Consider the following 27,458-nt stretch of genomic DNA (forward strand, 5'->3'; position numbering starts at 1 on the left):
TGGAGTTTAATTAAAGGAGCTAAGGTCACAGTTACTGATTGCATACAGTACTCAGTTTGATCATTTATTATGAGCGTAACAATTGGCGATGAGATAACGAACAACCACGCGAAAATGCAAAGAATTGTTGGTGTCCTGGAGAAGTTCTCAGAAAGGGATGATTGGGAGGCCTTCATGGAGCAATTCGACCAATACTTCGTGGCCAACAAGCTGGAAGTGGACGAGAACACTGCCAAATGAAGGGCGATCCTTCTCACCGCCTGTGGGGCAACAACCTATGGTCTCATGAAGAATCTTCTAGCTCTGGTGAAACCAACAACCAAGTCCTATGAAGAATTGTGTACGCTGGTGCGGGAGCACCTAAATCCGAAGGAAAGCATTTTGATGGCGAAGTATCGGTTCTACACGTGTCAACGGTCGGAAGGCCAGGAAGTCGCCGAACTAAGGCACCTTGCAGGACATTGCGAATTCGATGGATTCCTTGAACAAATGCTAAGAGACTTTTTTGTACTTGGCATTGGCCATGAGGTTATCCTTCGCAAACTATTGACTGTTGAAACACCGAATCTGAGCAAAGCCATAACGATAGCCCAGGCATTTATGTCCACCAGCGATAACACCAAACAAATTTCGTAGCATAAAGAGGTTTCGGCTAGTATTGTGCACAAAGTAATGTCATTTTCAAGCAAGAATGCATATGGCAGAATAAACATGCCTGTTGCTGCACGACCTCAGATGACCCAGAGTCCGCCATCAATTGTTAATGTGAGGCAGTTAACACCCTGTTGGTGCTGTGGAAGTGATCATCGGGCCCATCAATGCCGCTTCAAGAACTATGCATGCAAAGGCTGCAGAACAATGGGACACCTCCAGCGAAAGTGCAGACGAGCTGCAAACCCTGCAAACCACCATGTTGCAGAGGAAGAGCGATCCATGGCGGATCAGGCTGAACTAGAGACTTCAACCGAGGAGGCAGAAGTGTACGGGGTACACACCTTCACCACGAAATGTCCACCGATCATTCTAAAAGTTGAACTGAACAGAATTCCAGTATCCATGGAACTGGACATGGGTGCGAGTCAGTCTATAATGAGCATAAAGGCCTTCAACATACTGTGGAGCAACATAGAAACATAGAAACATAGAAAATAGGTGCAGGAGTAGGCCATTCGGCCCTTCGAGCCTGCACCATCATTCAATGAGTTCATGGCTGAACATGCAATTTCAGTACCTCATGCCTGCTTTCTCACCATACCCCTTGATCCCCTTAGTAGTAAGGACTGCATCTAACTCCTTTTTGAATATATTTAGTGAATTGGCCTCAACAACTTTCTGTGGTAGAGAATTCCACAGGTTCACCACTCTCTGGGTGAAGAAGTTTCTCCTCATCTCGGTCCTAAATGGCTTACCCCTTATCCTTAGACTGTGACCCCTGGTTCTGGACTTCCCCAACATTGGGAACATTCTTCCTGCATCTAACCTGTCTAAACCCGTCAGAATTTTAAACGTTTCTATGAGATCCCCTCTCATTCTTCTGAACTCCAGTGAATACAAGCCCAGTTGATCCAGTCTTTCTTGATATGTCAGTCCCGCCATCCCGGGAATCAGTCTGGTGAACCTTCACTGCACTCCCTCAATAGCAAGAATGTCCTTCCTCAAGTTAGGAGACCAAAACTGTACACAATACTCCAGGTGTGGCCTCACCAAGGTCCTGTACAACTGTAGTAACACCTCCCTGCCCCTGTACTCAAATCCCCTCGCTATGAAGGCCAACATGCCATTTGCTTTCTTAACCACCTGCTGTACCTGCATGCCAACCTTCAATGACTGATGTACCATGACACCCAGGTCTCGTTGCACCTCCCCTTTTCCTAATCTGTCACCATTCAGATAATAGTCTGTCTCTCTGTTTTTACCACCAAAGTGAATAACCTCACATTTATCCACATTATACTTCATCTGCCATGCATTTGCCCACTCACCTAACCTATCCAGCCTCATAGCATCCTCTTCGCAGCTCACCCAACTTAGTGTCATCCGCAAATTTGGAGATATTACATTTAATCCTCTCGTCTAAATCATTAATGTACAATGTAAACAGCTGAGGTCCCTGCACAGAACCTAGCGGTACCCCACTAGTCACTGCCTGCCATTCTGAAAAGTACCCATTTACTCCTACTCTTTGTTTCCTGTCTGACAACCAGTTCTCAATCCACGTCAGCACACTACCCCCAATCCCATGTGCTTTAACTTTGCACATTAATCTCTTGTGTGGGACCTAGTCGAAAGCCTTCTGAAAGTCCAAATACACCACATCAACTGGTTCTCCCTTGTCCACTTTACTGGAAACATCCTCAAAAAATTCCAGAAGATTTGTCAAGCATGATTTCCCTTTCACAAATCCATGCTGACTTGGACCTATCATGTCACCTCTTTCCAAGGCACACAAGGCCCAAGCTTAGCCCCATTCACACCAAGCTACGAACTTACACCAAAGAGCTGATCCCTGTAATTGGCAGCGCAGAAATAAAAGTCTCCTATGATGGAGCAGTGCATGAACTCCCACAATGGAATTGTGCCAGGGGATGGCCCCACACTGTTCGGCAGAAGCTGCCTTGGAAAAATCCGCTGGAACTGGGACGACATCCGAGCGCTTTCGTCCGTCGATGACGCCTCATGTGCCCAGGTTCTGAGCAGATTCCCATCGTTGTTCGAGCCAGGCATTGGAAGTTTCTCAGTACACGACCTATCCACCACAAGGCAAGAGCGGTACCGTATGATGCAAGAGAAAGTGGAAATTGAGCTGGACAGGCTGCAGCGAGAAGGCATCATTGCGCCAGTGGAATTCAACGAGTGGGCCAGTCTGATTGTCCCGGTTCTCAAGGCGATGGCACGGTCAGAATTTGTGGGGACTATAAAGTAACGATTAACCGTTTTTCGCTGCAGGACCAGTACCCGCTACCCAAGGCAGACGACCTATTTGCAAAGCTGGAAGGAGGGAAGACATTCACCAAGTTGGACCTGACCTCGGCCTACATGACGCAGGAGCTGGAGGAATCTTCGAAAGGCCTCATCTGCAGCAACACGCACAAAGGTCTGTTCATCAATAACAGATGCCCATTTGGGATTCGTTCGGCCGCGACAATTTTCCAATGGAACATGGAGAGCCTGCTAACGTCGGTTCCACGCATTGTAGTTTTCCAGGACGACATACTGGTCACAGGTCGGGACACTATCGAACACTTGAAGAATCTGGAAGAGGTTCTAGATCGCGTGGGACTCAGGTTGAAACGCTCGAAGTGTGTTTTCCTGGCGCCAGAGGTCGAGTTCTAAGGAAGAAGAATCGCGGCAGACTGCATCAGACCCACCGACGCCAAGACGGAGGCCATCAATAACACGCTGAGACCACAGAACGTGACGGAGCTGCGGTCGTTCCTGGGATTCCTCAACTATTTCGGTAATTTCCTCCCCGGGTTAAGCACCTTGCTAGAACCCCTACATGTGCTACTGCGCAAGGGAGATGACTGGGTATGGGGGAATTCACAAGAGGCTGCCTTTGAGAAAGCCAGAAATCTGTTATGTTCAAACAAACTGCTTGTTCTATATAACCCATGGAAACGATTAGTGCTAACTTGCGATGCGTCATCATACACACTAACGAATCGGGAACATTGCAACTGGTCGCCTATGCGTCCAGGAATCTGTCCAAGGCCGAAAGGGCTTACAGCATGATTGAAAAAGAAGCTCTGGCGAGCGTTTACAGGGTGAAAAAAATGCACCAGTATCTGTTTGGTCTCAAGTTTGAGCTAGAAACTGACCATAAGCCGCTCATATCGCTATTCTCAGAGAGCAAAGGGATTAACACCAATGCCTCTGCTAGCATTTAAAGACGGGTGCTCACGCTGTCTGCATACAGCTATGTAATCCGCCACAGACCAGGCACAGAGAACTGCGCTGATGCTCTCAGTCGGCTACCATTGCCCACCACCGGGGTGGAAATGGCACAGCCTGCAGACTTGTTCTTGGTGATGGGTGCATTCGAAAATGAAAAGTCACCCGTTACGGCATGCCAGATCAGGACCTGGACCAGCCAGGATCCTTTACTGTCCCTTGTAAAAAACTGTGTCCTCCATGGGAGCTGGTCCAGCATCCCAGCGGAGATGCAGGAAGAGATCACGCCATTCCAGAGGTGCAAAGACGAAATATCCCTACAGGCGGACTGTCTTTTGTGGGATAACCGCTTGGTTTTGCCCAAGAAAGGCAGAGAAACATTCATACGTGACCTACACAGTACCCACCTAGGCATAGTAATGATGAAAGCCATAGCCAGATCGCATGTGTGGCGGCCCAGCATCGACTTAGAGTCATGCATGCACCAGTGCAACACTTGCTCTCAACTGAACAATGCACCCAGAGAGGCACCGCTAAGTTTGTGGTCGTGGCCCTCCAAACCGTGGGCTAGGATTCACATTGACTTTGCAGGCTCATTTCTAGGCAAAATGTTCTTGGTTGTTGTGGATGCTTATTCAAAATGGATTGAGTGTGTAATAATGTCTGTAAGCATGTCCACCGCCACCATCGAAAGCCTACGAGCCATGTTTGTCACACACGGCCTGCCTGATGTCCTTGTCAGTGACAATGGGCCGTGTTTCACCAGTGCTGAATTCAAGGAATTCATGACCCATAATGGGATCAAGCACTTCACTTCTGCCCCTTTCAAGACCGCATCCAATGGCCAGGCAGAACAGGCAGTTCAAACCATCAAGCATAGCTTGAAACGTGTGTCGGAAGGCTCCCTGCAGACCCGAGTCCTGCTCAGCTACCGCACCAGACCCCACTCACTCACCAGGGTTCCCCCAGCCGAGCTGCTCATGAAAAGGGCACTCAAAACAAGGCTCTCTCTTGTCCACCCTGATCTCCATGATCACATCGAGGGCAGGCGACATCAACAAAGTGTGTACCATGATTGTGCAAACTTGTCACGTGATATTGAAGTCAATGACGCTCTATTTGTACTCAATTATGGACACGGTCCCAAATGGCTTGCTGGCACTGTCATAGCCAAAGAAGGGAGTAGGGTGTTTCAAGTCAAATTGGCCAATGAACTAACGTGCAGAAAGCATTTGGACCAAACCAAATTGCAGTTCACTAACAGCTACGAGCAACCCGAAGAGGACATCACCAACTTTGACCCTCCAACACACACACAAGTGGCAACCGACATCATGGTTGACCACGAAGCTGAACTCACCATCTCCAGCAGCCCGGCAAGGCCAACTGTCCAACAGCCCAATGAAGAACCAACCAACTCACCCACACCCGCATTTGTACCGATACGATCGACAAGAGAGCGAAAAGCCCCAGATCGTCTCACCCTGTAAATAAGTGTACTATTGACTTTGGGAGAGAGTGATGTTATGTATGTAACCCTTGGCAACCTGTATCACACCACCATCAGAGGGCCTACCTGTTGGAGTCGAGCACTGTATATAAGCAGACCTCCCACGTTGTACCAACACTCTGGAGTTTAATTAAAGGAGCTAAGGTCACACTTACTCATTGCATACAGTACTCAGTTTCATCCTTTATTATGCACGTAATAGGTGCAACAGAGTAAAACATCCTCTACACTACCCCAACAATGTCCTTAATCCCAACCTCAGACCAGCACTCCCTGATGGACCTGTGAAAATGTTATATTTCACATACGAACTAAACTGTGGCCTTTCTGAATGAGATTATCAAGTAGTTATTGAATTAGAGCCAGTTTGTACTGTGGGTTTATGCCAATTAGGAGCTGGATTGAGACTATCAGAATTAATTTCAAATAGGAGCCCTGGAGCCAGCAGATAGATGGGTCTGAGTTGGTTTCAAACCTAGATCCCAGAAATGAAAGGCTTAACCCACTGCGCTATCTAGCCCCCCACAGCTCCAAACTTGACTCAAAAATGTGATGAACTGTCTCAGAATCAATGAATGATACCTAAAGAAGTATTGATAGCTTTTTTTAAATGTCCTCCATTTTGCAATATTTTTCTCCCTCTCTTTTAGGTCTCTCCCAATGTCATACACTTTCTCCTTGTCCAGAATTGTCAGTCTAGAACTTGCTTCCCAGTATTCTTTGCTGACTCTCAGGGTGATCACCAGAATAGTCCATGGCAAGCTGTCTTATCTCTCCAGTACCTCTCGAGTGTCACACCCGTGTGACCTCGGGTTTCCAACCCTCCAGGGTTGTTCTGAAGTCTCCAGGAATTTAACATTAATCTCTTGGACACTGCTGCAAGCAACCCGGGAGAAAAATCATTAGGGCATTTTAAAAAAAGGCGTGTTTGTCCCATTTTCTTTGAAGACTTTTGTTTATTAGTTATAAAATTATTGGAGATGTGGGGGAAAGAAAAGCAATTTGATTGGGTGGGGTGGGTGTAGGGGGCGGGGTTTGAAGTGGGAGGTCAAGTGATGAAACCTCCAGGAATGCATCCACGCAGAGTTGGCAACCCTAGCATGATCAGGCTCAATTTAGGAGCTGTTGCCCTGGTGACACTACATTGATAAACTAAGCAGTCAAGTGACACTTGAAATACATTTTAATCCCAATAATAATAATATATAGATGACTTTCTACTGGTGGTGAATGGTGCAAGGAATGTTCTTTTGTCTTTGTCTATTAGGCCATTGAACAACATTTTGGCCTTTTTTCAGTTTGTTTTATTCATATCCCTGTATTTCCTCTGATTGTTATTGCACCATGTAATCTCAGGCACTCAATTATGTTCCCATTTCCATTGATTTTATCTCTACACATCTTATTGTATAAAGCCCATTTCAGTGCTGGGGAATTGTCTACCTGTTCATGTTTGAAATTGAAAAAATCTAATTGGCAAATTATATTCTATTGAATAATTTAAAATGAGAAATAACAGTAAATCTGTCAAGGAATGAGGCCTGCTCTGAGCTAGATTACTGAAAGCATACATTGAAATCCTTAAAAGCTGAACTTTGTAAAAAATAACTTTGACTGCACAGATCAATGTGTGACATTTATATTATTGTGGGCCCCATGTGTTGACACATTTCTTCAAGCCTGTAAGTGCCAACAAACATAAATGCAGCAGTTTAATAAACAATAAAATGACACTAAAACAGATGATTCAGTGGGTAGTTGCACACTCAAGTATGCTGCTGAACCATATTGATCAGGAAGATCTCAGACGTGTTTACTGGTCTGTGGTAAGTTAGCTTATCTCAGCTGCACCAGAGATGGAACCATCTTAATTGGCCTTAGTAACCGTCGGCCAGTCAGGGGAAAAGTATCATTCAGGGTTCCCACTTCTCATTAAAACTGGTACATTGATGACTGTATCGGTGCCGTTTCCTGCTCTCGCCCTGAACTTGAAAATTTCATTCACTTTGCATCCAATTTCCACCCTTCCCTCACCTTCACATGGTCCATCTCTGACCCTTCCCTTCCCTTCCTCGACTTCTCCGTCTCTATTTCTGGGGATAGGCTTTCGACCAGTATCCACTATAAGCCCACTGACTCCCACAGCTCCCTGGACTACACTTTCTCCCACCCCGCATCCTGTAAGGACTCCATTCCATTCTCCCAGTTTCTCCGTCTCCATTGCATCTGCTCTGATGATGCCACCTTTCATACTAATGCCTCTGACATGTCTTCCTTTTTCCTCAACAGATGATTCCCCTCTGCCGTGGTTAACATGGCCATTCACTGTGTCCATTTTATTTCCCGCACCTCTGCTCTCACCCCTTCCCCTCCCTCTCAGAACCATGACAGGGTTCCCCTTGTCCTCACCTTTCACCCCACCAGCCTCCACATTCAATGGATCATCCTCCGCCATTTCCGCCACCTCCAGCGTGATCCCACCACCAATCACATCTTCACCTCCCCTCCCCTCCCCTCTCAGCATTCCGCAGGGACCGCTCCCTCCGCGACACCCTGGTCCATTCTGCAGTCACCCCCAGCACCCCCTCCCCTTCCCACGGCACCTTTCTATGTAAGCACAGAAGATGCAACACCTGCCCTTTTACCTCCTCGCTTCCCACTATCCAGAGCCCCAAATGCTCCTTCCAGGTGAAACAGCTATTTACTTGCACTTCTTTCAGTTTAGTGTACTGTATTTGCTGCTCATGATGTGGTCTCCTCTACATTGGGGAGACCAAGCGTAGATTGGGTGACCACTTTGCGGAGTACCTCCATTCAGTCCGCAAGTTTCCGGTCATCTGTCACTTTAATTCTCCACTCTATTCCCACTCTGACCTCTCTGTCCTCGGCCTCCTACACTGTTCCAATGAAGCTCAACGCAAGCTCGAGGAACAGCACCTCATCTTTCGTTTAGGCACTTTACAGCCTTCTGGACTCAACATCCAGTTCAAAAATTTCAGAGCGTAACCGCTGCCAATCTTTGGCTCCCATTCTCCCCCTCTTCCCCCTCCCTCAGAGCTGTTTTTTTTCTTTCTTTTTTTCTCCTTGTCTCTAATGGCAGTTGGTCATTAACCCTATCTTGACTAATGTTTATCTAACTCCTGGCATTACCACTTGAATTTGGGCCATCATCCCTTTTGTCTCTCTAATCTCTCCTGTCTTCCACCCTATCGCAGACCTTCCCTTCTGTTCTTTCTTCCACTCCCTCTTTCAGTGTTTGTTAAGAATCTGTTTTTTTCCAACATTCACCAGTTCTGACGAAGGGTCAATGACCAGAAACGTTAACTCTGCTTTCTCTCCACAGATGCTGCCTGACCTGCTGAGATTGCCAGTATTTTCGGTTTTTGTTCCTTCAAACTCTTAAACCTGGTGAAAGCAGGCGCTTAGCTTACTTTTACCAGCGATAGAGTTTTAAAAGATATAAAAATTAAATTTAAAAACACATTTTTAGAGTAAAAACCCTGTCCATTAAGGTAAGTTTATTTTAAACCCTATTAAAACGCATTAAAAAATTGCAAAAAATATATATTTTTTCTAAAACATTTAATTAACTTTAATTTCAATTAATTTTATATATGTGAGATGCTTTTTTATTTATTATGTCTTGTTTCTTGTTTTAGGGGTTTATTCTCACTGATAATAATGGCAACTTGGAAAAACGGAGTTCCCATTATTATCACTGAGAATACTGCAGAGTGATTGGTGGTCCAGGCCCATGTGACTCCAGCTTTTTCACATGTACGGGAAAGTCCTCTCCCTGTACGCTGCACATTGAATGAAGGCCTCTGACCGGAATCGAAGGCGCCTCCAGGATCACCAGGTATTTTCGTAATTTTCTGGGGGTCGGAGAGATCGTCCGAAGGAAGCTTCCGACCAGAATTTTACCCCCTTTATGTTTCAAAACCGGGCCGTTCAAAACTCTCAGACTTTTCTTAACCTGATACTGTAATGGGCCACTAGAATGTAGCAGGGAGATTTCAGCCTAGAAATTCTAGGCCCAGAACTGCTCGAGACCATTCCCCAAGGCCACTTGCAGTCTCCCCATTGAAAGTCAGCTGCAGCCACTGGGGTAGCACTTTGTAGGAGCACTAGGATAGAAAAAAGTACATGGTAGTCAGGCACTAAGGGAATGCACAAGGGCGATTAGTTAGTTGACTTTTTAATGTAATATTGTAAGTTGGGTTGGAATGTTTGTTTTGTGGTGGCTTTTATTGTAGCATTGTGGTCAAGTTGATGCTGTGCTGGTCAGTAACAGAGGGAAGATAAGGTGTTAGACTGTGGGTAAATGGGGAATTGGGGTTGCATTTATTGGTACTCACTCCGCCTGCTCGCTCTGCCTGCTCGCTCTGCCCACTCGCTTCTCCCGCTCCGCCCTCCTTGACCTGTGAGTGTCAAGATAGTGTGTGTTGGCCGGCAGTCACAACTAAGCCTAGCCCTGTATCAGCCAATAAGCACTTTCCAGCAGATTTACTCGATAGCTCAGGAGCAGCTAATGTGAGGCTTAAATTCCTTAGCGGCCCAAACCAGGTGCAATCCCAGCTGTGCGCATCAAACTAAATTCACCCTCGGGCCACATCACAATAAATCAGGTGAGTTACAGGCATACAGGACCAATCAGGAGCCCTGCCATAGCCCACCTGTTGGGGCCTTACTGATTTCGCTCCGTGGCAAGCCTCAGAGGTAAATCCAATGGGAAGGCAATCGGGTTGGGGGATGGAAAAGGTGAGCCAAAAGCAGCCTGCAGTTGATTTGTGGAGCCAGGAGCAGCACTCCTTCATCCGACTTCACAAAATACAAACAATTGTCATTGTTTTGGGGCCTTATCTGAGCGGCCTCCAGCAATCCCATTGGTTAGGTTGCTTAAGATCCGGAAATGCCAGTCATAACAAGCAAGGTCTGACTAGGGAAACATAATTTAACAATCTGGGTCTGAATTTCGATATTGTAATTATGCCACATGCTTATCTCAGGCAGCCTCCAGAGTCACCTTAAAAAACAGGTTTGCAAATATCGATTACTTCAAAGAAATGGCTTTACATTCAAAAAACTCCCCAGGATAGATGACCCATTTCTGGTTGATAGTCTGGTGAATACACACCATCCTGAGTATGTGTGGTTCATATTCTTTTATGTGTAACATCAAAAAAAGAAAAGGTCGGCTGATTCATCCAAAGGAATTGTTGCATTCTGAGACGTTTTAAAATAAAGGGCAGTTTTTAAAATGATCCATGATAATACAATAATCCCGTGGATTGATTCCAGTTCTCGCGTAGAAGTATTATGCTGTTTAGTAACAGCCCTATCATTTTATGGTTGAGCCTGTGTCAAATGGCATTTATTTCCTCCATTGCTTGGATGACAGGAGATATGGTGGGCACCCCACGTATTCGCCAATAAGCAATTCACTGCGATTGGGATTAATTACCGCACCGCTCCTGGGCTACGCGAACCTGAATATGGAGAAAATGAAGGTACTGGTTTCAGTTCGGGATGGAAACTTGCATCCATTTATGGAGTTTTACAAACAATAGCACTCTTTGAGGAGGGAGACGAGCTACAAGAATAAGTGACACAAAATTTAGTTTTGACATGATTTATGTTATTGCATGAAATGAATGAAGATTCATCAAACACTTTCCCATGACAAGGCCAATTTATGGTATCAGTTAGTTCCAATCGATCTTTATACACAGATATTTGCTGGTACTTATGGACATGCCAGCTAATAGATAATATTTGTTTGCCAGCAGATAAATATCAGCTTTTAGAAAAATTTATATTTTAAAAATGAGTTAAATTTTTTGTTCCTCAAAATGAGGGATGGATGTCAGATGAGGAAATGAAACATTTTTCAATTTACCATACCCAATGTTGGAATCAGCTACACATGGCGAAGGGACGTTCCTTCACTGCATCAGAATATTGTGTCCTCACCTCAACCTCATACAAAGCAACCCCCACTCATTTTCATTCCTCTTCAGGCAGCCTTTTGCTCAGACAACTAACTTAGTGCTAAGAGCTGACCTGGCGGTAGGCTTGTGCTGTGGACGAGTGTTGACTGGAGAATGGATTGAGACTGTTCAAAATCGTTTCACTTTACAACTTTGAAGCTCATCCAAGATTTCATCCCGAGTGTATGGGCTAGATTAAAATCCAAGTACCAGAGGCTCAAACGGATTTAACCCACTGCGCCAACCTGTATATAACTTATATTACCTTTTTGTATACTGCTCAGAAACTGGACATTGCTAGATGACTGTATGTCCCAGGCACTCAGATGGTGTTATTGAAAAGCTAGAATTCAGAAAATGCTTGGCCACTCCATTCCTCTCACATTCCAAGGCCTTCCTCACAGCCGTCTGATGTGTCAGCAGATAAAGCAGTGTTTATCCCTCAGTAGGCATTATTGGGAGATCATGTGATTCCAGCCTAATACAAAGTCTGGAACTGGTCTACTCCCTGTAGTAAGATTAAACCAGCCTCGCCTCCCAATAGCACGTCCCGATTTAGTTTTCCCATTGTGAAAGAGAGAAAAAGATTCAAAAGCACTAATCAATACAAAGGCTCCTTGGGACACTGAAGAGAGCTCCACTGGATAGCAATAGCTAATCGATATAAAGGTGGCAGGCAGGGAGAGGCGAAGGGTAATCAGAGGTGAGCATGTCATCAAAGACATAGAACTATTGGGAAGCAAACACAGTTAGTTCTAGTGTCTGCCACTTCCCGCAGTGAATTGAAATCTCGAGTTCAAATGTTCGGTTGTGTTACTGTGTCTGGACAATGCTCTGACAGTATTTAATTTATTTTGGAAAAATAGACAATAGTGCCCACTCATTTCTTATTTAGGCAAGTTAAACATGCTCAGAATACGTATCCATAAATAGTTAATGTTGAGCTTTCATTTAATGGTCCCTTAATTTCAAGATGGTTCTATCTAACCTGGCACCAAGCTCATGGTCTATAGAGCAGTAATTATACTCGCCCTCCTATATGGCTCAGAGACATGGACTATGTACAGCAGGTACCTCAAAACACTGGAGAAGTACCACCAACGCTGCCTCCGCAAGATCCTGCAAATCCATTGGCAGGATAGGCACACCAACGTTAGTGTTCTCGCTCAGGTCAACATCCCCAGCATCGAAGCATTGACCATGCTTGATCAGCTCTGTTGTGTCCTTACACTCTACTGTAAATCAACACGAGGCACATACTGGAGACAAAGTCACTCTGTGACCTGTACCTTTATTCCCAGGACCAAGGAGTGCTGACCCTGCGTGGGACCTCCCTTGATATACCTGGATGACCAGGTGAGGAGTGTCTCCCACAAGTTCACCCCCTGTGGTCAAGGTGTGCATTTCTTAGGTGTATACAGTATGCAGCGTTGTTTACATGAAGGTTACGGTTACATGGAGATTACATACATAAAATCACCTCCCCCCCAACATCTTTGGGTCAAAGATTGAGTCTTTCAGGCGGTCGACGCTCTCTCGTGGAGCGCCGCAGTTGGGGCTCTGGTTGTTGAACCTTGGCATGTGTCTCTGTCACCTGTGGTGATTCCGGCTCATCCGGGCTGGCCGCAGGGACTGTGCATGCTGCTGACGGTTCTTGTTGCTCATTCACTGGCAGTGGTGTGGGCAACATCTCATGATCTTCCTCAGGTTCCTCAGTGTCCATGCTGAACCTTTTTTTTTTACTTGGTCCAGATGCTTGCGGCATATCTGTCCAATGTTAAATCTGACCACTATGACCCTATTCCCCTCTTTACCAATTACAGTACCCTCAAGCCACTTGGGCCCCAAAGCGTGATTAAGAACAAATACAGGGTCATCGATTTCTATACATCTCCCCTTTGAGTTACGGTCATGGCACTCATTTTGGGACTGGCGCTTGCCCTCAACAATGTCTGACAGGACTGGATGAATGATGGACAGCCGAGTTTTAAGTGTACGTTTCATGAGTAGTTCCGCGGGCGGGACTCCCGTGAGCGAGTGCGGTCGGGACCTATAGGCCAGCAGGAGGCGCGATAGGCGGCATTGAAGGGAGGGTCCTTGAATCTGGAGCATGCCTTGTTTTATGATTTGGACTGCACGCTCCGCCTGGCCATTGGAAGCCGGCTTGAATGGTGCCGTCCTGACATGTTTGATGCCATTGCCTGACATGAACTCCCGGAATTCATAGCTAGTGAAGCATGGGCCGTTGTTGCTAACCAGGATGTCTGGCAAGCCATTGGTCGCAAAGACCGCACACAGACTCTCCACTGTGGTGGATGTTGTGCACGAATTCAATATGATGCACTCGATCCATTTCGAGTACGCATCAACAACAATGAGGAACATTTTCCCTATGAACGGGCCCGCGTAGCTTACGTGAATACGTGACCATGGCTTGGTGGGCCAGGGCTACGGGCTGAGTGAGGCCTCCCTGGGGGCATTGCCCAGCTGGACACACATCGTGCACCTGCGAACACAGTGTTCCAGGTCTGAGTCAATCCCCGGCCACCATACATGTGACCGGGCAATGGCCTTCATTAGCACAATGCCTGGGTGCTCGCTGTGGAGTTCCCTGATGAACGCTTCCCTTACCTTCTGGGGCATGACTACCCGGCTGTCCCATAGCAGGCAATCGGCTTGGATGGAGAGCTCATGCATCCATCTGTGAAACGGTCTGACCTCTTCAGGGCATGCTCCGTGTGCGGGCGCCCAATCCCTAGTAAGGATACATTTCTTAGTCAAGGATAGGAGGGGATCTCTGTTTGTCCAGGTTTTGATCTGGTGGGCTGTGATGGGGGAGCCTGCGCTGTCGAAGGCATCGACAGCCGTGACCATCTCAGCACTTCGCTCCGCTGCCCCCTCAGTGGTGGCCAGTGGAAGCTTGCTGAGCGCGTTAGCGCAATTTTCGGTGCCTGGCCGGTGCCGTATGGTATAGTCATACGCAGCCAGCGTGAGAGCCCATTGCTGTATGCGAACTAACGCATTGGCATTGACAGCTTTGCTGTCTGACAATAGGGATGTTAACGGCTTGTGGTCCGTTTCTAACTCGAACCTTCTGCCAAAAAGGTACTGGTGCATCTTTTTCACCCCGTAGACACATGCGAGTGCTTCATTTTCAACCATCCCATATCCCCTTTCTGCTTGGGAGAGCGACCTGGAGGCATAAGCCACAGGTTGGAGTTGGCGCTCATCATTACTCTGCTGCAACACGCACCCAACCCCATAGAATGATGCATCACATGTCAAAACCAATTTCTTACATGGGTTGTACAGGGTCAACAGCTTATTTGAACAAAGCAGGTTCCGCGCCCGATTGAAAGCCCGTTCCTGACAGTCCCCCCAAAACCAATCGCAACCCTTATGCAGGAGCATGTGTAGCAGCTCCAACAATGTGCTTAAGTTCGCCAGAAAGTTCCCGAAATAGTTCAATAGTCCCAGAAATGAACGCAACTCCAATGTGTTGCAGGGCCTGGGCGCGCGATGGATCGCCTCCATTTTGGATTCGGTGGGCCGGATCCCATCTGCAGCAACCCTCCTGCCCAAAAGCTCGACCTCTGGGGCCAAAAACACACACTTGGACTTCTTTAGTCGCAGGCCTACCCGGTCCAGTCAGCGTAGCACCTCCTCCAGGTAGTGGAGGTGTTCCTCGGTGACTCAACCCGTGATAAGGATGTCGTCCTGAAATACGATTGTTCCGGGGATGGATTTGAGCAGGCTTTCCATGTTCCTCTGAAAGATAGTGGCTGCTGAACAAATGCCAAAAGGACACCTGTTGTAGACAAACAGCCCCTTGTGCGTGGTGATGGTGGTCAGTAGCTTGGATTCTTCGGCCAGTTCCTGGGTCATGTAGGCCAAAGTGAGGTCCAACTTGGTGAACAGCTTGCCGCCTGCCAGCGTGGCAAAAAGATCCTCCACTCTCGGAAGTGGGTATTGGTCTTGTAGTGACACTTGGTTGATAGTGGCCTTGTAGTCGCCACAGATCCTGACCGAGCCATCCGTTTTTAGGACAGGGACGATGGGGCTTGCCCAGTCGCTGAATTCAACAGGCGAAATTATGCCCTCTCTTAGCAACCTGTCCAACTCACTCTCAATTTTCTCCCGCATCACATACGGCACAGCTCTGGCTTTGTGGTGCACTGGTGTGGCGTCCAGCGTGATGCGTATCCTTACTTAGGTACCTTTGAAATTCCAAACAGGTTGAAATAGTGATTCAAACTTTTGTAGGACCTGTGAGCATGAACTTCGCTCCACAGATGAAATGGCGTGTACATTCCCCCATTTCCAGTTCATCTCGGCTAGCCAGCTCCTCCCCAAAAGCACGGGACCATTTCCCGGGACAATCCAGAGTGACAGCCGGTTCTCTGATCCATTATGTGTGACCACCAACATTGCACTGCCTAGCACTGGAATGATCTCTTTGGTGTACGTCCATAATTGTGTATCAATGCGTTCTAGTTTGGGTCTGCTGGCTCTGAGTGGCCACAGTTTCTCGAATTGTTGGACACTCATAAGTGACTGGCTGGCTCCTGTGTCCAACTCCATGCATACCAGGATGCCGTTTAACAGTACTCTCATCATCATAGGTGGCGTCTTTGTGTATGAGCTGTGGATGTTTGCCACCTGAACCCGCTGAACTTCAGCATCCATTGCTGTGTCCCAAGCATAACCCTGCCTTGCAGATCATAACATACATAAGAACATAAGAATTAGGAACAGGAGTGGGCCATCTAGCCCCTCGAGTCTGCTCCACCATGCAACAAGATCATGGCTGATCTGGCCGTGGACTCAGCTCCACTTACCCGCCCGCTCCCTATAACCCTTCATACCCTTATTGGTTAAAAATCGATCTATCTGTGACTTGAATACATTCAATGAGCTAGCCTCAACTGCTTCCTTGGGCAGAGAATTCCACAGATTCACAACCCTCTGGGAGAAGAAATTCCTTCTCAACTCAGTTTTAAATTGGCTCCCCCATATTTTGAGGCTGTGCCCCCTGGTTCTAGTCTCCCCGACCAGTGGAAACAACCTCTCTGCCTCTATCTTGTCTATCCCTTTCATTATTTTAAATGTTTCGATAAGATCACCCCTCATCCTTCTGAACTCCAACGAGTAAAGACCCAGTCTACTCAATCTATCATCATAAGGTAATCCCCTCATCTCCGGAATCAGCCAAGTGAATCGTCTCTGTACCCCCTCCAAAGCTAGTATATCCTTCCTTAAGTAAGGTGACCAAAACTGCACGCAGTACTCCAGGTGCGGCCTCACCAATACCCTATGCAGTTGCAGCAGGACCTCCCTGCTTTTGTACTCCATCTCTCTTGCAATGAAGGCCAACATTCCATTCGCCTTCCTGATTTCCTGCTGCACCTGCAAACTAACTTTTTAGGATTCATGCACAAGGATCCCAGGTCCCTCTGCACCGCAGCATGTTGTAATTTCTCCCCATTCAAATAATATTCCCTTTTACTGTTTTTTTTTCCAAGGTGGATGATCTCACACTTTCCGACATTGTATTCCATCTGCCAAACCTTAGCCCATTCGCTTAACCTATCTAAATCTCTTTGCAGCCTCTCTGTGTCCTCTACACAACCCGCTTTCCCACTAATCTTTGTGTCATCTGCAAATTTTGTTACGCTACACTCTGTCCCCTCTTCCAGGTCATCTATGTATATTGTAAACAGTTGTGGTCCCAGCACCAATTCCTGTGGCACACCACTAACCACCGATTTCCAATCCGAAAAGGACCCATTTATTCCGACTCTCTGCTTTCTGTTAGCCAGCCAATTCTCTATCCATGCTAATACATTTCCACTGACTCCGCGTACCTTTATCTTCTGAAGTAACCTTTTGTGTGGCACCTTATCGAATGCCTTTTGGAAATCTAAATACACCACATCCATCGGTACACCTCTATCCACCATTCTCGTTATATCCTCAAAGAATTCCAGTAAATTAGTTAAACATGATTTCCCCTTCATGAATCCATGTTGCGTCTGCTTGATTGCACTATTCCTATCTAGATGTCCTGCTATTTCTTCCTTAATGATAGCTTCAAGCATTTTCCCCACTACAGATGTTAAACTAACCAGCCTATAGTTACCTGCCTTTTGTCTGCCCCCTTTTTTAAACAGAGGCGTTACATTAGCTACTTTCCAATCCGCTGGTACCTCCCCAGAGTCCAGAGAATTTTGGTAGATTATAACAAATGCATCTGCTATAACTTCCGCCATCTCTTTTAATACCCTGGGATGCATTTTATCAGGACCAGGGGATTTGTTTATCTTGAGTCCCATTAGCCTGTCCAGCACTACCTCCCTAGTGATAGTGATTGTCTCAAGGTCCTCCCTTCCCACATTCCTGTGACCAGCAATTTTTGGCGTGGTTTTTGTGTCTTCCACTGTGAAGACCGAAGCAAAATAATTGTTTAAGGTCTCAGCCATTTCCACATTTCCCATTATTAAATCCCCCTTCTCATCTTCTAAGGGACCATCATTTACTTTCGTCACTCTTTTCCGTTTTATATATCGGTAAAAGCTTTTACTATCTGTTTTTATGTTTTGCGCAAGTTTACTTTCGTAATCTATCTTTCCTTTCTTTATTGCTTTCTTAGTCATTCTTTGCTGTCGTTTAAAATTTTCCCAATCTTCTAGTTTCCCACTAACCTTGGCCACCTTATACGCATTGGTTTTTAATTTGATACTCTCCTTTATTTCCTTGGTTATCCATGGCTGGTTATCCCTTCTCTTACTGCCCTTTTTCACTGGAATATATTTTTGTTGAGCACTATGAAAGAGCTCCTTAAAAGTCCTCCACTGTTCCTCAATTGTGCCACCGTTTAGTCTGTGTTCCCAGTCTACTTTAGCCAACTCTGCCCTCATCCCACTGTAATCCCCTTTGTTTAAGCATAGTACGCTCGTTTGAGACACTACTTCCTCACCCTCAATCTGTATTACAAATTCAACCATACTGTGATCACTCATTCCGAGAGGATCTTTTACTAAGAGATCATTTATTATTCCTGTCTCATTACACAGGACCAGATCTAAGATGGCTTGCTCCCTTGTACGTTCTGTAACATACTGTTCTAAGAAACAATCCCGTATGCATTCTATGAATTTCTCCTCAAGGCTACCCCGTGCGATTTGATTTGACCAATCGATATGTAGGTTAAAATTACTGCCGTTCCTTTTTCAAATGCCTCCATTATTCCCTTGATTATTGTCCGCCCCACCATGAAGTTATTATTTGGGGGCCTATAAACTACGCCCACCAGTGATTTTTTCCCCTTACTATCTCTAATCTCCCCCCACAATAGAAACATAGAAACATAGAAAATAGGTGCAGGAGCAGGCCATTCAGCCCTTCTAGCCTGCACCGCCATTCAATGAGTTCATGGCTGAACATGCGACTTCAGTACCCCATTCCTGCTTTCTCGCCATAACCCTTGATCCCCCGAGTAGTAAGGACTTCATCTAACTCCCTTTTGAATATATTTAGTGAATTGGCCTCAACTACTTTCTGTGGTAGAGAATTCCACAGGTTCACCACTCTCTGGTGAAGAAGTTTCTCCTCATCTCGGTCCTAAATGGCTTACCCCTTATCCTCAGACTGTGACCCCTGGTTCTGGACTTCCCCAACATTGGGAACATTCTTCCTGCATCTAACCTGTCTAAACCCATCAGAATTTTAAACGTTTCTATGAGGTCCCCTCTCATTCTTCTGAACTCCAGTGAATACAAGCCCAGTTGATCCAGTCTTTCTTGATAGGTCAGTCCCGCCATCCCGGGAATCAGTCTGGTGAATCTTCGCTGCACTCCCTCAATAGCAAGAATGTCCTTCCTCAAGTTAGGAGACCAAAACTGTACACAATACTCCAGGTGTGGCCTCACCAAGGCCCTGTACAACTGTAGCAACACCTCCCTGCCCCTGTATTCAACATTTTGTTCATTAGAGCCAATATCATCTCTTTCAACTGCCCTGATATCATCCTTTATTAACAGAGCTTTGTTGAGGGCCCACCCTAGAGTCTGTTACTGCCTGGTTGGTGTCGAATTGCCCTTGCCTGCCTGCGGGGTTCTGAGTCGCGTTTACAATGTTAACTCCCTGCTCCATCGCCACGTTGGGAGCAGAGTTGCACGCGTATATGATCCTGGTTTCCTCCTCCCCCGCCATGAAGGTTTGAGCCATCAACGCCGCTGCTTCCAAGGTCAAGTCCTTGGTCTCAATTAGCTTCCTAAAAATCCCGGCATGACCAATGCCCTCAATGAAGAAATCCCGTAACATCTCCCTCCTGCAGGTGTCTGTGGACTTACAGAGGCTGGCCAAGCGCCGAAGGTCCGCAACAAAGTCCAGTATGCTCTGCCCTTCCCGACGTCAGTGTGTATAGAATCAGTGTCGGGCCATGTGTATACTGCTCGTCGGTTTGAGGTGCTCACCGATCAGTTTGCTGAGCTCCTCAAAGGTCTTGTCCGCCGGCTTCTCGGGTGCGAGCAGGTCTTTCATTAGCGCGTATGTCTTAAGTCCACAGCTGGTCAATAGATGCGCCCTTTGCTTGTCAGCCGCTGCCACTCCCAGCCAGTACTTCGTGACAAAACTCTGCTGGAGCCTCTCAACGAAATCGTCCCAGTCCTCATCAACACAGTACCGTTCCTCCGTTCCTCTGTGCTACCGGTGGCCATTTTCGTGAGTCGTTGATTCCCGTTTCTTGTCGCCAAATGTTGTGTCCTTACACACTACAGCAAATCAACACGAGGCACATACTGGAGACAAGGTCACCCTGTGACCTGTACCTTTATTCACAGGACCAAGAAGTGATGACCCTGCGTGGGACCTCCCTTTATATACCTGGATGACCAGGTGAGGAGTGTCTCCCACAAGTTCACCCCCTGTGGTCAAGGTGTGCATTTCTTAGGTGTATACAGTGTACAGTGTTGTTACATGAAGGTTACGGTTACATGGAGATTACATACATGACAAGCTCCATTGGATGGGCCACATTGTCCGTATGCATGACACGAGACTCCCAAAACAAGCGCTCTACTCAGAGCTCCGGCACGGCAAGCAAGCCCCAGGTGGGCAGAGGAAACACTTAAAGGACACCCTCAAAGCCTCCTTGAAAAAGTGCAACATCCCTACCAACACCTGGGAATTCCTGGTCGAAGACTGCTCAAAGTGGAGGAAAAGCATCTGGGAAGGCGCTGAGCACCTCGAGTCTCTTCGCCGGGAGCAAGCTGAAGCCGAGCCTCGAGAAGGAAGGAGCGCACAGCAACCCACCCACCCATTCCTTCAACCACCATCTGCCCCACCTGGGACAGAGACTGTAGGTCCCACATTGGACTCTTCAGTCACCTGAGAACTCATTTTTAGTGTGGAAGCAAGTCATCCTCGACTCCGAGGGGCTGCCTAAGAAGAGAAGGTTCTAACCTGTGTATTGTAAAATATAGTACAATTGTAGCTTTAACTTTTTTAAGCACACGATGAGTCTGGATAAATTCAGATTCAATAATATTTCTGAACCTGTCCAGGATTGCTGCTCTACCAGTTCCACTAACTTCCAGAGAGCAGAAGCCCAGAACCAAAGGTGGCATTTGTTAGCAAAATAGTTAAATATTAACTATTGAGCCTGCTGCAATAAAATGGGACTTACAGAAAATGGCTCCCATCTCAGTGTAGTTCACACCTCCACTCTTGGATCAGTGAATCCATTTCTCCCTTCGTTTATTAGAATTGGTTTTTCGGTCCGAGTGTGCCATACCAGGATCTGTAAAACAATCATCACAAACAACAATGGCAACGTTAACACTTTACTGTGTGCAGTGCCACACTAGTAAGACACACAAACCTTACTGAGGGTGCTCTGGGTCAGAAGGTTGTGGGTTCAAATCCCACTCCAGAGACTTCAGCACAAAAATCTATGCTGACACTCCAGTGCAGTGCTGAGGGAGTGCAGCACTGTCAGAGGTGCCGTCTTTTGGATGAGACGTTAAACCAAGGTCCTGTCTGCCCTCTCAGGTGAATGTAAAAGATCCCGTGGCACTATTTTGAAGAAGAGCAGGGGAGTTATTCCCGGTGTCCTGGCCAATATTTATCTCTCAACCAAAATCACTAAAACAGATTATTTGGTCATTATCACATTGTTGTTGGTGGGAGCTTGCTGTGCGCAAATCTGCTGCCGCGTTTCCCACATTACAACAGTGACTACACTCTAGAAGTACTTCATTGGCTGTAAAGTGCTTTGGGGCATCCGGTGGTTGTGAAAGGCGCTAGATAAATGCAAGTCTTTTTTTCTGGGAGAGGTGCCTGCTATCTCGTGTTGGGCTGGGCAGTCGGGCTTTCTCAGTGATAGGCCCAGAAATGTCTCAATTGCAAACCAGCTACCAAAATCTATTTTTGCCATTTTCTCTGTGCCTGATGATGTGGAACCAAATGTTCTTATGGTTATTGAAGGTCAGTAAAGCAAGTGACAGTATCACTGCCAGTCCAGCCCTATTGTGCCCACGATTTGGTTTTTATCTTGGCAAAAGCTGGTTATGTGTAACCTGTGGGGATATGGGTCCCACTTTGAGTTATTGCATGAGCACTAATACATTTTTGTACAATATATCTGGCCACATAAATATAGTATGTGAAATCATCCTGTGCTAATGATTAAAATTCCCCAAAAAGTACAGGACATATAAATGTGTATATCAATGGATCATACAGTGTAACCAGTTTAACAGCTGCATTCAGGAATGCAAACCTGTAACAAAATCTACAGCTGTTAAATAATTGAGAGGTTTTTTTTAAAAACGGATTTTATTTCTCACTGCAGTCTCTGATGTATGGCTGGAAAAAATACAATGGAATATTGTCATATTTAAAGCTGTAATCCTGAATCATTTTCATGGTCTGGAACTCACTGCCTGAAAGGGTGGTACAGGCAGAAACCTTCATCACATTTAAAAAGTACTTGGATGTGCACTTAAAGAGCCGTGACCTACAGGGCTACGGACCTAGCGCTGGAAGATGGGATTAGGCTGGGTAGCTCTTTTTCGACCGGCACGGACACGGTGGGCCGAATGGCCTCCTTCCACGTCGTAATGTTTCTATGATTCTACATGTATTAAAATCCTTGATTTATATCCAATAAGATATTGCCCTGAGACTATCTATCAATCTTACTTCTTTCCCCTTGCATGTAATCAGAATTTTGCATCTAGAGATTTGTATAAAACGAAGGAACATAGGTCCAGGAATAGACCATTCAGCCCAATGGGCCTGTTCCGTCATTCAATTAGATCATGGCTGATCTGTACCTCAATTCCGTTTACTTGCCTTTGATCCATATTCCTTGATTACCTTTACCTAACAAAGATTTATCGATCTCATTCTATAGATTTTCAATTGACCCAACATCCACAACATTATGGGGAGAGTTCCAAATTTCCACTAGCCTTTGTGTGAAAAAGTGTTTCCTGATTTCACTCCTAAATGGCCTAGTTATAATTGTAAGGTGATGACCACTTGTTCTGGATTCCCCCACCAGAGGAAATAGTTCCTCTGTATCTACTCTATCGAATCTCTATCATTTTAAACAATTCGATTAGATCACCTCTAGGGAATACAGGCCGATTGATACAATGTGTCCTCATAATAAGAACATAGGAACATAAAAAATAGTCGCAGGAGTAAGCCATACGGCCCCTCGAGCCTGCTCCGCCATTTAATACGATCGTGGCTGATCCGATCATGGACTCAGGTCCACTTCCCTGCCCGCTCCCCATAACCCCTTATTCCCTTATCATTTAAGAAACTATCTATTTCTGTCTTAAATTTATTCAATGTCCCAGCTTCCACAGCTCTCTGAGGCAGCGAAGTCCACAGCTCCACAACCCTCAGAGAAGAAATTTCTCCTCATCTCAGTTTTAAATGGGCGACCCCTTAGAAAAATCTATGCCCTCTAGTTCTAGTCTCCCCTATCAGTGGAAACATCCTCCCTGCATCCACCTTGTCAAGCCCCCTCATAATCTTGTACGTTTCGATAAGATCACCTCTCATTCTTCTGAATTCCAATGAGTAGAGGCCCAGGCCCAACCTACTCAACCTTTCCACATAAGTCAACCCCCTCATCCCCGGAATCAAGCTAGTGAACCTTCTCTGAACTGCTTCCAAAGCAACTATATCCTTTCGTAAATATGGAAACCAAAACTGCACGCAGTATTCCAGGTGTGGCCTCACCAATACCCTGTATAACTGTAGCAAGACTTCCCTGCTTTTATACTCCATCTTTTGCAATAAAGGCCAAAATTCCATTGGCCTTCCTGATCACTTGCTGTACCTGCATGCTAACCTTTTGTGTTTCATGCACAAGTACCCTCAGGTCCCGCTGTACTGCAACACTTCGCAATCTTTCTCCATTTAAATAATAATCTGCTCTTTAATTTTTTGTGCCAAAGTGCATGACCTCACACTTTCCAACATTATACCATCTGCCAAATTTTTGCCCACTCAATTATGTCCTTTTGCAGATTTTTTGTGTCCTCCTCACACATTGCTTTTCCTCCCATCTTTATATCACCAGCAAACTTGGCTACATTACACTCGGTCCCTTCCTCCAAGTCGTTAATATAGATTGTAAATAGTTGGGGTCCCAGCATTGATCCCTGCGACACCCCACTGATTACTGATTGCCAACCCGAGAATGAACCACTTATTCCCGACTCTCTGTTGTCTGTTAGTTAGCCAATCCTCTATCCATGCTAATATATTACCCCCAACCCCGTGAACTTTTATCTTGTGCAGTAACCTTTTATGTGGCACCTTGTCAAATGCCTTCTGGAAGTCCAAATACACCACATCCACTGGTTCCCCTTTATCCACCCTGTTCATTACATCCTCAAAGAATTCTATCAAATTTGTCAAACAGGACTTCCCCTTTATAAATTCATGCTGACTCTGCCTGAACGAATTTTGCTTCTCCAATCGTCTTCTGCTACTGCTTCTTTAATAATGGACTCCAACACCTTCCCAACCACAGACGTTAGGCTAACTTGTCTATAGTTTCCTGCTTTTTGTCTGCCTCCTTTTTTAAATAGGGGCGTTACATTTGCAGTTTTCCAATCTGCTGGGACCTCCCCAGAATCCAGGGAATTTTGGTAAATTACAACCAATGCATCCACTATCCCTGCCGCTACTTCTCTTAAGACCCTAGGATGCAAGCCATCAGGTCCAGGGGATTTATCCGTCTTTAGTCCCAATATCTTACTGAGTACCACCTCCTTAGTGATTGTGATTGTGGTAAGTTCCTCCCCCCATATAGCCCCTTGACTGTCCACTGTTGGAATATTGTTAGTGTCCTCTACCGTAAAGACTGATACAAAATATTTGTTCAGAGTTTCTTCCAACTCCATGTTCCCCATTACTAATTCCCCAGTCTCGTCCTCTAAGGGACCAACATTTATTCTAGCCACACTTTTCCTTTTTATATACCTATAGAAACTCTTGCTATCTGTTTTTATATTTCATGCTAGTTTACTTTCATAGTCTATCTTCCCTTTCTTAATCATTTTTTTAGTCATTCTTTGTTAGCTTTTAAACGCTTCCCAATCTTCTGTCCTCCCACTAGTTTTGGCCACTTTGTATGCCCTTGTTTTTAATTGGATACCGTCCTTTATTTCTTTAGTTAGCCATGGATGGCTATCTTTTCTCTTATGCCCTTTCCTCCTCACTGGAATATATTTTTCTTGAGAGTTGTGAAATATCTCCTTAAATGTACACCACTGTTCATCAACCGTCCGACACTTTAATCTATTTTCCCAGTCCACTTTAGCCAACTCAGTCCTCATACCTTCATAATCTCCTTTATTTAAGCTGGTTAGAGATCCAACTTTCTCACCCTCCATCTGAATTTGAAATTCAATCATGCTATGATCACTCATTCCAAGGGGATCCTTTACTCGGAGATTGTTTATTAATCCTGTCTCATTACACAGGACCAGATCTAAGATAGCCTGCCCCCTGGTTGGTTCCATTACATACTGCTCAAGGAACCCGTCCCTTATGCATTCTATGAACTCGTCCTCAAGGCTACCCTGACCAATTTGAATTGTACAATCAATATGGAGGTTAAAATCACCCATGATTATTGCTGTTCCCCTTTTACAAGTCCCCACTATGTCCTGGTTTATGTTCCGACCAACAGAGTTGCTACTGTTAGAGGGCCTATAGACGACACCCACCCAGTGACTTTTTCCCTTTATTATTCCTTATCTCCACCCAAATTGTTTCAACATCCTGATCATTTGAGCCAATATCGTAATCCTTTAAGCCCTGGTATCATTCTGGCGAATCTGTGCTGCATCCCTTCTATAGCCAATATATCTTTCCAGAGGATCAGTGGCTAAAACTCAATACAGTGCTCCAGGTGTGGTCTGATCAAGGCTCTATACAACTGAAGCATAACATCCTCCCCTTTGTATTCCCACTCCCTTGAGATAAAGGCCAACATTCCATTAGCCTTTTTGATTACTTTTTGTACTTGTCTACTAGATTTTAGTGATTTGTGCATATGAACTCCTAAATCTCTCGTCCTCCACATGCTCTTAGTCTCTCACCATTAAGAAAATATTCCAATTTGTCTTTCTTGGATCCAAACCTCACGCTTCCCCACATTGAACTCCATCTGCCATAGTTATCGCCCACTCTCTTAGTCTGTCCATATCCCCTTGTAACTTCCTGTTCCCATCTACAAAACTTGCTGTGCTTCCCAACTTAGTGTCATCTGCAAACTTGGATATACAATGCTCTACTCCTTCATGCAAGTCATTAATATATATGATGAAAGGCTGTGGCCCCAGTACTGATAACGGGGGTACGCCAGTTGACACATCCCGACAATCAGAGAACGCTCCATTTATCCCTACGCTCGATCTCTTACCTCCCAATCAATTACCACTAGGAGTGAATAACAGCAAAATTTGAACTTTTATAAACTACATGAATGAACTGATTTTCAACGAAGGTTGCTTTGTCTAAGTGTCATGTATTCAACTATCATTGTAACCCATGTATAAGCTGAGCTAAGTTGTACACCTTGAGAACATTGACCACAAGGGGTGAACTTGTGGGAGACACTCCTAACCTGGACTTTCAGGTATAAAAGGGGAAGCTCCACCCACCTTCATCACTTGAGGTCTTGGTAATAAAGGTAACTGGTCACAGAGTGACCTTCTCTCAAGTATGGGCCTAGTGTGCATTTATACTGTATAGTAAGGACATATCATTGGCGACGAGAAACTGGGATTTAAACCACGCGAGCATGGCCATGAGCAGCACAGAAGAGAGGTACTGTGTTGGTGATGATTGGGACGACTTTATTGAGAGACTACAGCAAAGTTTTGTCACTAAGGAATGGTTGGGACAGGATTCGGCTGACAAACGCAGGGCTCATCTCCTGACGGTTTGTGGATCCAGAACGTACTCCCTGATGAAGGACCTTCTAGCGCCAGAGAGGCCGGCGGACAAGACGTTCGAAGAGCTCAGTAAGTTGATCGGGGAACACCTTAAACCGGCGAGCAGCATGCATATGGCGAGACACCGGTTTTACACACACCGGCGGCGAGAAGGGCAAAGCATTCCAGACTTTGTGGCAGATCTCCGGCGACTGGCAAGCCGATTTAAGTTTCCAGATATATGCAGAGCGGAGATGCTGCGAGACTTTTTTATTGAGGGCATTGGGCACGCTGGGGTTTTCAGGAAACTGATTGAGACCAAAGACTTGACCTTGGAAGCGGCGGCTCTGATAGCCCAGACATTTATCTCAGGGGAGAAAGAGACCAGAATGATGTATGACAAAATCTTGGCTCAAATGCAGCAAACGACCAGGGAGTCAACATTGTTAACATGGCACACAGTTCTCTAGGCAGACAAGGGCAATCGGATATGCCCCAGCATGTAGTCGAACCCAAAGGGGGAATTCAACAGAGACAATGGCTAGCTGAACAGCGATTCATGCCATCGCAATGGACAATGCGGCCAGTAATGGGACT

The 27,458-nt window shown here is 45.8% G+C and overlaps 1 protein-coding gene across 1 annotated transcript in view; it reads right to left on the reverse strand.

Moving 5' to 3' along the window:
- Positions 1–21,103: 21,103 nt before the first annotated feature.
- Positions 21,104–27,458, reverse strand: part of LOC139275704 (galactosylgalactosylxylosylprotein 3-beta-glucuronosyltransferase 1-like) — a 30,287-nt gene continuing 23,932 nt past the window's right edge. Inside the window, exon 4 of the mRNA XM_070892879.1 lies at positions 21,104–21,190. Within this exon, the coding sequence (XP_070748980.1) occupies positions 21,104–21,190 (87 nt within the window). The remainder of the gene's footprint in view (positions 21,191–27,458) is intronic.

The sequence above is a fragment of the Pristiophorus japonicus genome, chromosome 11 (assembly GCF_044704955.1).
Source record: "Pristiophorus japonicus isolate sPriJap1 chromosome 11, sPriJap1.hap1, whole genome shotgun sequence".
NCBI lineage: Eukaryota > Metazoa > Chordata > Chondrichthyes > Pristiophoridae > Pristiophorus > Pristiophorus japonicus.